This window comes from Leopardus geoffroyi, chromosome A1, assembly GCF_018350155.1.
Source record: "Leopardus geoffroyi isolate Oge1 chromosome A1, O.geoffroyi_Oge1_pat1.0, whole genome shotgun sequence".
NCBI lineage: Eukaryota > Metazoa > Chordata > Mammalia > Carnivora > Felidae > Leopardus > Leopardus geoffroyi.
The window spans coordinates 205475788-205489269 of NC_059326.1; the positions used below are offsets into that span (position 1 = coordinate 205475788).

The 13482-nt window shown below is 34.0% G+C and overlaps 1 protein-coding gene across 1 annotated transcript in view; it reads right to left on the minus strand.

Moving 5' to 3' along the window:
- Positions 1–12650: 12650 nt before the first annotated feature.
- FBXO4 (F-box protein 4) overlaps positions 12651–13482 on the minus strand; it is a 55330-nt gene continuing 54498 nt past the window's right edge. Inside the window, exon 6 of the mRNA XM_045439196.1 lies at positions 12651–12802. Coding sequence (XP_045295152.1) covers positions 12666–12802 — 137 coding nt within the window. The 3' untranslated portion in view covers positions 12651–12665. The remainder of the gene's footprint in view (positions 12803–13482) is intronic.

Consider the following 13482-nt stretch of genomic DNA (forward strand, 5'->3'; position numbering starts at 1 on the left):
CATAACTACTGTAACTACTAAGTCCTTCTAGAGCCAGTATGCACACGCCAGACATACACATTCTGTACCTGCCATGTTTCCTCTCCCCTGGTTTTGGAGAAACTGATGTTAAAGCCTATATTGGCGAGACCAAGGAGTTACATAGCTAATAGACATATTTCCTGAGTATGAGCATTTTAGTAGTAATCTTAGGTCTGAATCAAAGGTAGAATGTTTAAGCTAGGATGAATGAAAAGCAGGTGCTGACACAGGGAGCAATGGGGAGATAGTTTGAAGAGATGCTTCTTCAATTAGTAAATCATTACTGAGTAGGCATCTCTGACTAGAGTAATTCAAAAAATTCAATAAGAAATAACACCTGACTCCTCTTGTTTTAATTGGGTGTGCACTCTGATATTGATATTGTTTAATTGGATCAGGTTGCAATAAGACTGCAAGGTAAACATATTTTAATGTACACAAACAGAGCTTTAAAGAAAATTATCAAAATTACAGTAATCACTTAACAACCTAATATCTTTCCATTTGTCTCTACAACAACTTGCTAAGGTCTTAAGCAAATTTAGATGGCTAAGTTCTGAGCTAAGTTGTAAATTAATAGTTATTTTGACTTTAAAATACCACTCCAAGTTTAATTACATTAACCATATCTAATGTGTTTATTTACACAGACATCAACCTCTTGAGCTATTTCTTGACTTGGTGACATCTGAATCTACTTTTACATCAGCATTTCTTATTAAGGATAGCCAATAATAATAACTAATTAAGGTACAGGGAGCCCTGCTAATGCAAACTGAAAAGTCTTTAGTGTGAATGAGATTCATTAGGTTCACTGGTATGACGCTTAATGTTGGTATCATAATAGTTTCATTTTTTTCTTTCTTAAATCATTTAACTTAATTCTTTTTTTGTTTTTTTCAACGTTTATTTATTTTTGGGACAGAGAGAGACAGAGCATGAACGGGGGAGGGGCAGAGAGAGAGGGAGACACAGAATCGGAAACAGGCTCCAGGCTCTGAGCCATCAGCCCAGAGCCCGACGCGGGGCTCGAACTCACGGACCGTGAGATCGTGACCTGGCTGAAGTCGGACGCTTAACCGACTGCGCCACCCAGGCGCCCCTCATTTAACTTAATTCTACTGTAATCTGAGAATACACTGAAAGATTCCCATCCTTTGAAACTTGTGCACCTTGCTTTATAATTCATCATATGGTCAATTTTGCTAAACATTCATGGGCATTAAAAGGAAGATAAATTCTGTCATTGTTGGTTCTGTGTTCTACATAGCTCAGTTATTAATTTTGCTGTTCAGATCTCTTGTTGTTGTTTCTCTGTTGGATAAATAAATTTTAAAACTAGAGCCAACTGATTTCTAAGAAATCAGTAGTAGGGGTGAGATAAAGAAAGTTTGTTGTCTCCAAGGTTGTCTCCAAGACTTTTGGTCTGAGCCATGGGAAAGATAAATGGCAATTAAATTAGATGGAGAAGAAAGAAAGGAAAAAGTTCACATGACTTACATCTTCCTGCACATCTGCTGTCACTGTTTCTCTACTCCACCCCCTTCTCCCCATATCCTGAAGGACTTGATGCCAAATGAATATGCAGAGATGGTATTTAGCTACACTATAGGATAAGCTAACACACAAGATGTTCCCTAACTTCTCTTCTCCCCTTCTCATAGTGTTTTCCCATGATGTGACCTATGAAAGAGGCTAATCTTCTAACAGACCCAGGAGAAGTGAAAGGGAGCTACACGATATTTCATGAAAACCCTCTAACAGAAATGTGATTCATTTCATTATACAGAAAGGATAAAATTGCACACAAGCAAATATTTCATTAATTTACTTGAACATTGCATATCCTTAACATATACCATAGCTCGTAATCCATAGATGCTGCAAAAACATAATGAAATGACATTCAAGCTTGTATAAATGTCAGAAAGGTTTAAGGCCATTTCTCTACACTAATAGCCCTCACAAGTTTATTTACACCTCTGTATAGTTTTTCATTTCTATAGTAGTTCAGTGCCTAAACTGAACTCAGAAATTTGAGGACCTTCCAACAAAAACTGAATATATGTGAACATGAATAGACAGACATTTAATAAAATCCTTTGAAATAATTATTCAATTTCTAGGTCAGCCAGGTCAGGTCAACATTGATAATTCAAAGATGTGATGTGTCATGAACAAAGACGTAAGGTTGACAGCAGTGATGGCTGCTCTGTTTAAGCAGTGATGGAGCTGATATTTATGATTCCCATTTTATTTTTTTTAAGTCTTTCTAAACTAAACTAACATGATGTACTAATCTCTAATAAAAACAAGCCTAATTGCCTCTCATTTGGATTACAATCATAAAGGTCTGGTTTTTTTCCATAAAAACACTGCTCATTCTTAGATTACAGTGTATTCATAAGTTCTCTATAAGTTCTCTACTTATAACCTCTATAAGTTATTTGTTTCTTTTTTCTAGTTAGAATGTAGCATTTCATTGCATGAAACTGAACTCAGGGATTAAACCTAAATGGATTCAAATTGGAGGACATTTTGTTTTCTATAAATATCAGGATGACAGTAGCATTTCCATTTTAAGGCAAAAGGCAATGAAAATAGGAAATAAATCAAAATTTACATAAATATTACAATTTTATTATTTTTCTACCCAAAGCTGTATTATTCTATGAAAAAAATCAACAACAGAAGTATTTAAGAACTCACAAACCTTAGAACATACTTGCACTTTTGTGTTGTTATGTTTTCTGAGAGCTAATAACATTATAATTTTGTGTCTGTGGACTATCTTGCCTAGAGTTAACACTTGAGTAAAAGACTGAAATTCAAAAAGTTCATACAAACATCCCAAACACAATTCTGAGAATCATTCCACTGAAGCACCTCATGAGTTTGATACATGAATATAAGTGGTAGCATCACATTTTGTTCCCTGGACCTAAGCTCATTAAAGCTCAATTTTATTTCAGAATGGAAGAAAATGAATAGAAGGCTACATTTGTCCTTAAATAACTCAAGTAAATTATCTTAAAATGATTCAGTCCTTCCTTGTTTTTATATCTTCCTTTCCCTCTCTTCCCCCCCACATACATCCCCCAAATGAAAGCAATCTTAACAGTCAATAGCTTTTTTTGTTCTTAGTCAAAAATACAGTAAACTTTGCTTTGGGTGGTTATGCCAAACAGTGGAGCCAAGAAGTAAGAGAAATAGACATAGGACTAGAAAGTCATCTCAAATTAAATTAGGGTGTTTTAACAACCTAAACATGCTCTAAAATCCTCTCCAAACTATCTTAAGGATTGGGGACTGCTCTCATCCCACCGTAAGCAGCCAACTTTGACAAGTCATGATCTCACAGTTTGTGGATTCAAGCCCTGGGGGCTCGGGGCTCTGTGCTGACTGGTTGGAGCCTGGAGCTTGCTTTAGATTCTGTGTCTCCCTCTCTCTCTGTCCCTCCCCCGCTTACTCTCTCTCTCAAAAATAAATAAACATTAAAAATAATTATAATAAAAAATAATTATAATAAAAATAAAAGCTCCCACTTTGTGTCTGGATAACATTATCAGATTTTTATTTTCAAATTGTTTCTTCCATTTCCCAAGTAAAATACAAAAACACAAAAACATAATATCACAACAACACTGAGAACAAAATTGATGAACAACTTATTCTTAGAATCTATTGCAAGTCCCATGGATAAGTCTGAGAATCACAATGGATGGCAATCTCAATATTTTCTAATTTTTTTTTATTTAGTACCTCTCTCCTGCTAGGTTATATTAGGAAAATAACATATTAAATTATATTAACAATGATAGAGAGAAGGGAAAGAAAGTGAGTTAAGTTATGGGGTTTACGTCATGGGAACTCAAATAACAACACGCAATTATGGAATCAGACAATTAGATACAAAATAAATATTTTTAATTTAAATATAATACTAGTGAAATTTTAAAATAGGACATTTACCATCACAAATACTGGGGAAACACATGGCATATTTAAAAAGGCATAAAAGAGAGAAATGCCAAGGAATTAATAAAAGAATCAGAAAACGCAACAGAACAGATATACCTATTGCAACAGTAAATCTAAATAGCTTAAATTCAGCACTGTAAAATTATTTTAAAGAATATTAAACAAAATGGCACAAATAAGCTAAAAAGAAAAGTGATAGGTCAAGATATATATAATAAGGTAAATACAAAGAAAGACAGGTAATGATAGTAAAATTGAACAAAGGAAAACTCAAGTAAATACATTATAAATATAAATAAAAATAAATAAATGAATTGATAAATATTTCAATTCATAATAAAGTTATGTCTATTATTAAGAATGTTCCTGTAATGGACAATTTTCTCATATAATAACAAATATAAAAACTATAATACACTTTAGTGTTTATTTAGTTTTGAGAGAGAGAGAGAGAGTGTGAGCAGGAGAGGGGCCGAGAGAGAGGGAGACACAGAATTTGATGCAGATTCCAGACTCTGAGCTGTCAGCACAGAGGCCGGGGACTCAAACTTACAAACTGTGAGATCATGACCTGAGTTGAAGTCAGATGCTTAACCCACTAAGTCACTCAGGCTCCCCAAAACTACAATACACTTTAAAAATCGACACAGATGGTAGCATTAGAAGTCTCTAATATACCCTCCTTTGAATTTCAGCAAATGTAGTAGGCAAAAACCGAGCTACTAAGGATGTTAATTATATATTGATTTAGATTATTTTATGTTTTATAGATAATACAGAGTATATTGTATATTGTAAATATTATGCTTTTAAAATAAAATACATAATTGCAAAATCAATATATTTAACTACATGAAATATCAAAAACAAAATTAGTAGAAAAATTAGAATAATGTCTAACATAAATAATACAGAAAGGGCCTAATTTTGTCAAAAATATAAATTATTATGAAAAACACTAGCAATCCAATAGAAAAATGAGCAAAGGACGATTACTCAGAGAATATAATTTTTTAATATAAATAAATTTTAAGTTTGCTATTCATCAAAGACATATAAATTAAATTAGCAGTGAAACTTGGGGATGCCTACTGAATAAGTCCAATTTTTAATTACTAAGCCAAGTAAGAATGTCATAGACTGAGCCATCTTTTATATTGCTTATTTCTGGGAATAAGTAAAAAAACTTGAGACTTGATAATGTTCAACACTTCTTTTTTATCAGTAAAGCGTAGCCCTGTGGAAATTATACTAAGTACATAAAAAAATGTAAGCACAGAAATGCTCATTGCAATATTATTTATGAAAACAAAAATATCTAAAACAAATTCATGATCTCTTATCTGAAACCCTTAGAGAGGAATTTTTGGGGGATTCATCATTTTTTTTTTTGGACTTCATAATGCATAGACTAAGCCTCTGCAGCTTTAGGGCAACACCCCATAATCTATCAATATTTATTCCTGGAAATATCTCCCTTTAAATGGAATAAACACAGGGCACCTGGGTGGCTAAGTCAGTTAAGCATCTGACTTCGGCTCAGGTCACGATCTCACGGTTCATGGGTTCGAGCCCCGTGTCGGGCTCTGTGCTGACAGCTCAGGGCCTGGAGCCTGTTTTGGATTCTGTGTCTCCCTCTCTCTCTGACCCACCCCCATTCATGCTCTGTCTCTGTCTCAAAAATAGATAAACATTAAAAAAAAATTTTTAATGGAATAAACACAGATAGTCAATAGCCTCACATCAGTTTTGGTGAGTCTTGTCACCAAGTTAGATCTGAGCCCAGGTGCCCTCAGATGAATTCCAAAAACACTTTTATTTTCACAGCTGTTTGGATTTTGAAATTAGAGATAAGGAATTTTAAAATTACAGAAAAGGGAACTCTACTGATGGAATATTTGAAGCATCGTTACATTATGAAGCATCCGTATGGCAGAATACAACTTAGCAAATAAAACTAGAGTCTAAACATTCTATAGGACAAGGAACGTGTCTTTTATATAGAATTGGTAGAAATGTTAGTGTTTGAAATTGCATATATACAGTATAACTCCAAGTTTTAAAAGTATTTATGCGCAGGGGCACCTGGGTGGCTCAGTTGGTTAAGGGACTCTTGATTTTGGCTCAGGTCATGATCTCACAGTTGTTAGTTTTGAGCCCCACGTCAGGCTCTGCACTGATAGTGTGGGGTGTGCTTAAGATTCTCTCTCTCCCTCTCTCTCTCTGCCCCTACCCCACTTGCGCACACATGCTCCCTCTCTCTCTCAAAATAAATAAACCTAAAAAAAAATTATATGCATAAGGCGATGCAGATAAAATACCATTAATGTTAACAGTAGTTCTCTCTCAGTGTTAGAGTAATGGTTGATTTTTCTGTTTTATTTACAAGTGTTATCTGTATTTTCCAATTTTTTAGATAATGAGTATGCATTCCTCTTAGTTTAGTTTAGTTATTTATTTTGAAAGAGAGACAGCACAGGTGCATGAGTGCAGGGAGAGGCAGAGAGAGAGGGAGAAAGAGAATCCCAAGCTGACTCTGCACCACCAGCACAGAGCCAGTGTGGGGCTTGATCTCATGAATTGTGAGATCATGACCTGAGCTGAAATCAAGAATTGAATGCCTAACCAACTGAGCCATCCAGGAACCCCAAATTTCTTTTATCTTAGAAAAAATACATGGCTTAAAAGAAACAAGACAATGTGGAAGTAGCTATAATGTAACTTAAAATCATTCTTGTGGGTTTAAGGTGTTATTATTAGGATAAATCTAAGCAGGTATTCTTTAATTCATAGGATGATAAAAGTATACAATTAGGGGGAAAAAACCCAAATCTGAATTTCTTGACTGTCAAGATGATTGATAGCAATAGTAGTTAACTAAGGAATGCTTTGGAATCACTATTCCTAAGAAAATCTAAATGATTTACAACTCCTGCCTTCATGCTTTTATTTATCATAATGATGTGTTTTATGTTTCAATTTCTCCTTTTTTTTAATTTATTTTTAGTAACCTCTACACCCCATGTGGGCCTTGAACTCACGACTCCAAGACCAAGAGTCAGTCACATGCTCTTCGGACTGAGCCAGCCAGGTGCCTCCCCCATTTCTCCTTTAGAAGAATGTTGATAAAATAGTGATGGCATGGCATAGAGAGATTAAAAGAAAGGGAGTAAGCAATAAGAAATTAGCCTCAAGATTCTTTCAATCCTTTTTTACTGCCTTCATCCTAGAATATGGAGAAATGATAGCACAAGAAATTATTAACCTCAGTAAAGTCCACAATTTTTTTGTTTGCTCAGTAAAGTCCACAATTACTCAAAATATTATCCTGAATATATATTGTAGTCTCTTTATGACCCTTCCTGGTCTCTCAGCATTTGAGTTCTCAGTCAAAAGTCTTGAGCACTAGCTTCTGTAATTTTTCTATTCAACACATAACCCCCACCCAAATCTTTATTTTAGCATTCCCATGAGCGGTTCAGGCTCTCTGTTCTATAAAGAGACACTGGAATTGAAATACTCTTAAGACTGTTTCACAACAGACTCTCCCAGAAGGTTCCAAATGTTCAGTATTTGTTCCATTTCCCCTGCCCTGTTGTAAATAACAACTTAGGATGTCATCTTATTAGGCCACAGTCACCACTTGACTCACCCAGGGAGAGTTAGTAGCTGGCTATGAGTGAGCACCAAGGCAGCTATTTTTAGATCTTTAAAACACAGACCTTCTAGCTAACCTATATCAATCCAATGAGTCATATTCTCTTGGTAAGAAATGCAAAAGCTGTTCTTTAACCCTCCCAGATCCTTTCCCCAAATTAAATTTGCTCTAAGCCCCAAGGTTAGGGCAATTGACTCCTGGCTAGCTGTCATAAACAACTTTTAATTGCAAAATGGCTTGATGCATCTCCTTGTTTTGTTTTGAGTTTAGATTGATTTGGGTACAGTTGATACAAATTGGTATATGGGAGCCTCTGGATATATTTTTGAAAGTAGAAAGAAATCCTCTGAGGGGGATATAATAATTTTTAATGAAACTGAAGTCTTTAGTAATAAGAGAATATAAATTTGCAAAAGGGTGAAACCTTGTAGCTGCAGATTCCTTGGACATTGGAAAGCCTTAGAATTAAAGTCGCAGGTCCTAGAAAAATCAATAGTAACCAAAAACCAAAGACAGGTCTTAATAAGAAAAGAGAACCTAATCGGATAAGTAGTGCATACTGGAGCAGGCTTGTATTGACTCAATGCAATGACTGTGCTCATTTTTTTTCTTATCTCCACATTCAGTGAAGTCACAGTGGTTGCTTGAAATTGGCCATGGTTGGAGTGGTTAGGCCACAGAAACCATCAAACACTACAAAGCAGGGCTTTTTTTTTTTCTTTCTGTCCTGCAAGGCAGTCGTTAAGCATTTGTTAGACACAGACTAAAGTATATAGTTTTCAGAACTTTTAATAATGTAATTAGTAATAGGTGTGATTGTATACTCTTTCAAAGTCAGTACTATATAATGAAAAGCACATGAAGCAGAATATTATTTGAAGGCAGTCTCTGATTAATTGAAGATATATCCTAGGGCAACTACTAAAAAAATTTTGAAGTATAAATATATCAGCCAATAGTGAAGATAAACTAAATCATAAGAAAAATGTTCAATTAACCAAAGAGCAGTGAAAAAGGATAAAAGAAATGAGGAACAGATAAAACAAATAGAAAGTAAGATTATAGATTTTAATCTAACCTTATTAAAAATGATAAATTGTGAATGCTCTAAACACACTAATTAAAAACAGAGATTGTTAAACTGGACTTTTTTTAAAGTATACACTATTTGTAAGAAACCCCCTTAATATAAAAGCATAGATAGATTAAAAGCAAAATGATGAGAAAAGATATACCATGCAAAAACGAAGAAAAGAAAGCTGGAGTAGCTATCCTGTCACACAGTTACTTCAGAACAAAGAATATTACCAATATTTAAAAGAAAAATCAGATAATAATGAATGGGTCAATTCTCCAAGAAGAGCTAATAATTCTATGTACACTCCTAACAACATAACCTCAAAATACATAAAACAAAAACTGAGAGCGCTGAAAGGAGAAATAGATAAATCCACAATTACAGTCTGAGACTTCAACACTCCTCTCAGTAACTGCTAAGACAAACAGACAGGAAATCAGTAGAGATACAGGAGACATAAGCAACACTATCAACGAATCTGTTAATATAATGTCATATTATTTACATTTATAAGATACTCCATACAACATCTGAGTAAGCATTTCTTTCAAGTGTATGTGGAATCTTCAACAAGATAGACCATACTGAGGCCCTTAAAATAAACTTCACCAAATTTAAAAGAATAGAAATCATACAAAGTATGTCTTTTGACCATAACAGAATTTAACTAGAAATTAATAAGGGATAGATCTGAAAATTCTCCAATACAGTATTTGGAAATTAAAGCTGCAATTAATATATCATATGTCATCACTGCAACTGAGTTAAATTCATTTTTTAAATATGTGATTTCTAAAAAGTATGATGACCCCCTACAGTACAATGAATTACTATTGGCATACGCAGTCTTGTTGTTTTATAGGACTAAAAATACACCACTTCTCAAAATGATTCTTGGCAGAGTTACCTCAATTTGAAATGACATTCAAGAACTTTACCAACACTGTCTCCCACATACCTATGTCCATTGACAACGTACTACTAATCCTTTTGGACAAGCTCAAACAGCCCTGAGCAGTCTTCCATGACAATTGTCTTCGCATGCCCACTCCTCATCATCCCCCGAAACTAGACTTTCCTTCCCTCATGTTCCCACAACACTCCGTACATACCTCCTGTAACATATCTGGTGTCCTCTGTCTGGTTAAGTCCAGCTGTTCCTCAAATTTCAGTCCAGATTCAGTGAAAGCATTCCGTGACTCTTCCCTACTCACCTTTACTGGGTTAGATACACCTCTTATACAAACCCCAAAACACAATGATTAGCATAAGATTTCTCAACAGTAGCACTATTGACATTTTTATCCTAATAACTCTTTGTTGTGCAGGGCTGTCCTGTGCATTGTAGGATGTTAGGAATATCCTGGACCTCTACCTAGTAGATACCAGTGGCACACACACCCCAATAATGACAATCAAAAATATCTCCAGGCATGGCCAAGTGTCCTCTGGGGAGCAAAATACTCCCCATTTGAGAAACCACTGAGTCAGTGCTACTAATCATACTGATTGTGATTAGTCTGTTTTTCTGTTTATTAGTCTATCTTGGACCATTGGTAACTTACGGGAAGAAAGTGTATTTTCTTTCTGAAGCCCAGTATCTAGCACAGAGACTAGCATCTAAATACTTATAAATATTTGCTGAAGAAAATGAATGAAATTATATTGCTTTGGAAATTATTTTGTTTACAGATCTATATAGCACCTGTCTTTTTCCTCTCCCTTCTGGATTGGGATTTCCTTGAGGACAAAGAGCCTTATTTAGTCACTTTCATATTCCCTGATTCATGCATCAGTACTGTCTAATCCTTGTTTTATAATTAAATCAATCAACAGAAGAATTTCTCATGTAAATAAAGATGCAATAAAACTGACAGATTATAACCCATGCTTCCAAGAGATAGTAGGAGAAAGAAAAGGTTTGTGTTTTTAAAAATACATACATGTATATATATATATATATATATATATATATATATATATATATATATATACAATGAAGTAAATGGGAGCACAAAAATTATTCATAATTATAGTGATCTGCACATAAACTCTTCATAATTTATTTCAATCAATTTATTTCTGCTTTAATAAACTATAATAGCAATGAAAATGATGGAACAAAAACTATAAATTCTGGAAGAATAGAGTAAGACATGTTGTACCTATTTTAAGATCCATATTAAATGCACATAATCAAGGGGGAAGAAGAGGACACTAGATGATTTATGACCCTATGGAGTGGTCTTTTTAATAATAATCAAAGTGATCACTACTTCAGGAAGATTATCTAGCATATAAGATGCTAGTCATGCATACGATTATTATTAGGCAGAAACTTGTCTCTATACCTTCATTTTTACCAGGAGACATACTAGATTGAATAACTTTTTATTATCTAGTTTGTGTTTTTTAAAAATTATTACAAAAGCAGCATATATGCATTGTAGAAAATTAGAAAAAAATTATGAAATCAATCCTTCCTCACCAGAGACCACCACTAATTACCTTAATTCTGTATTTCCAGGTCTTTACAACACGCACACACACACACACACACACACACACACACACACACACTCCTTTGCAGTTTCACCTCAATATAAAATCATACTGCATATGTTTTTCCTCAACCTACTTTTTGCAGTAAATGACCTCTACTCTTCTTTCAGTACATTTTATCTCCTCTGATATTGAGACTATTTTCAAAAGTCCCCATTTGATCCCAAAATATCACATATAGGTGGTCTGCCCATTAAAATATCAAATGTAAAGTCAGTTGTATCTGGTTTTTATGTCCATTGGTTTCTCATAATCAACCACAATGTCTTTTTCACTATAGTAACTTTTTAAAGAATCCAGCCTAATTTATCTCCTACAGAACATCATTAATTTTTCTGGTTTCTTTGCTATGCTCTCATTTAACTTGTTTGTCTATATCCAACATTTCTTGTAAATTGCACATTCTATATGAGGCATAATAAATCCAACTTAAATATTGTTGCCTAGAATAATTAATAGGCAATGGTAACTTCATGTGACATTATATCAAAAGGCACATATTATTTTATGAACAAACAATAGTAATGCTGCAATTGATTGATTCTTATACCAAGTTATTTTTCCTCTCCACTGAACAGATAAGGTTTCCCCTTGCTATTAAAAAAGTAATGTGTGAGACTTTCTTTTAGCAATTAACTAAGTTTCCCATCAACCATTTACTTAATGATTTTTGACAGCAATTAATAATACTTCCCTTAATCTATAATATCATTTGGGTCTGTGAAATTATTTTTTTCCAATTCTATATTCCCTTCTATGTTTTATAACAAGCGTTTTCTGTAAAACAGTCCATTTCCTCAAAAATTGGGATATTTGGTTACCCTCTCAGTGAGGATGTAAGCAACAGAATTCCAACAGACACCTGGTAAGAATATTTGTACCATACTTTTGCAATACAACTTAGTATTATCTAACCAAGTTGAAGATACATACGATCTATGACCCAGAATTTCCATTTTAGGTATAGCATTTCCCACTTTAGGTATTCTCCACTTAAAATCAGAAACCTATTTCTATAAATTAGACTTTTAAAACAATGATAACTGAAAGTCTATTTATCAATATTTTAAATAAGAAAAATTGTAACATTTTATATATTAACTCAAAACCTCAGCCAATTTCCTAAAACATAACTAATTCACAGTAAAATACATATATATATGTATATATGTATACATATATACATGACAAGCTGTCATGTTAATATGTAAAATGACTGAAATGTTCATTAAATGATCAATACGGTTATTTCAAACAATTACTTTGTATACAGCAACAGCAACATGCTGTATTAGTCTGGGTTATCTAGAGAAACCCAATTGATTGGATATTTATATATGATATGATTTATTGTAAGGAACTGGCTCACATGATTATGGAGACTGAGAAGTCCCAAGATCTGCCGTCGAGACCCAGGAATTTGCTGAAGACCCAGGAAGGAGCCAATGGTATAGTTCTAGTCCAAGTCCAAGTCTGAAGACAGGAGAAGACCAATGTTCCGGCTGGAAGATAGGCAAAGAAAACAAATATTCCTTTACTAAGCCTTTTTTCCTATTCAGACCATCAGTGAATTAGATGAAGCTCACCCATATTGCAGAGGGTGATCTGTTTAATTCACTCTATTTGAATGTTAATCTTATCCTGAAACAGCCTCACAGAATAATGTTTAACCAAATATCTGGGCACCCCCATCCCAGTCAAGTTGACACATAAAATTAACCATCACACATGCCCTTTGTTGATTCTAACTGTTCCTTTCAAAACGTTAACACTTAACAATTCTACTTAGAATATAATTCAAGACTTCCCCTACAACCACCCCTCCAACACACACAGAGCTTTCTTTAAAATGTAGTACTGCATTTGAACATAAATACAAATTTTTCGTAAAAACATCAGCTGACAAGTGTTATTACAAAGACATTTATATTCTAAAGTTTGGATACCAAAATCCAAGAGGTTTTTCACCAGGGAAATATTAAAGAATGCCAGTACATACCCTAAAAGCACATAAACATAGGCCCCAGCATGCATGTGTAGGAGGATTAGCAGCAGTCTTATTTACAGTAACCAAAAACTGCAAACAACCTGAATGTCTACTTACAGTAGGATGAATGAGTTGTGAAATGTTAATACAATGAAAAAGTGTAGCACTAAGAAAATGACATAGCCAAATGCTATA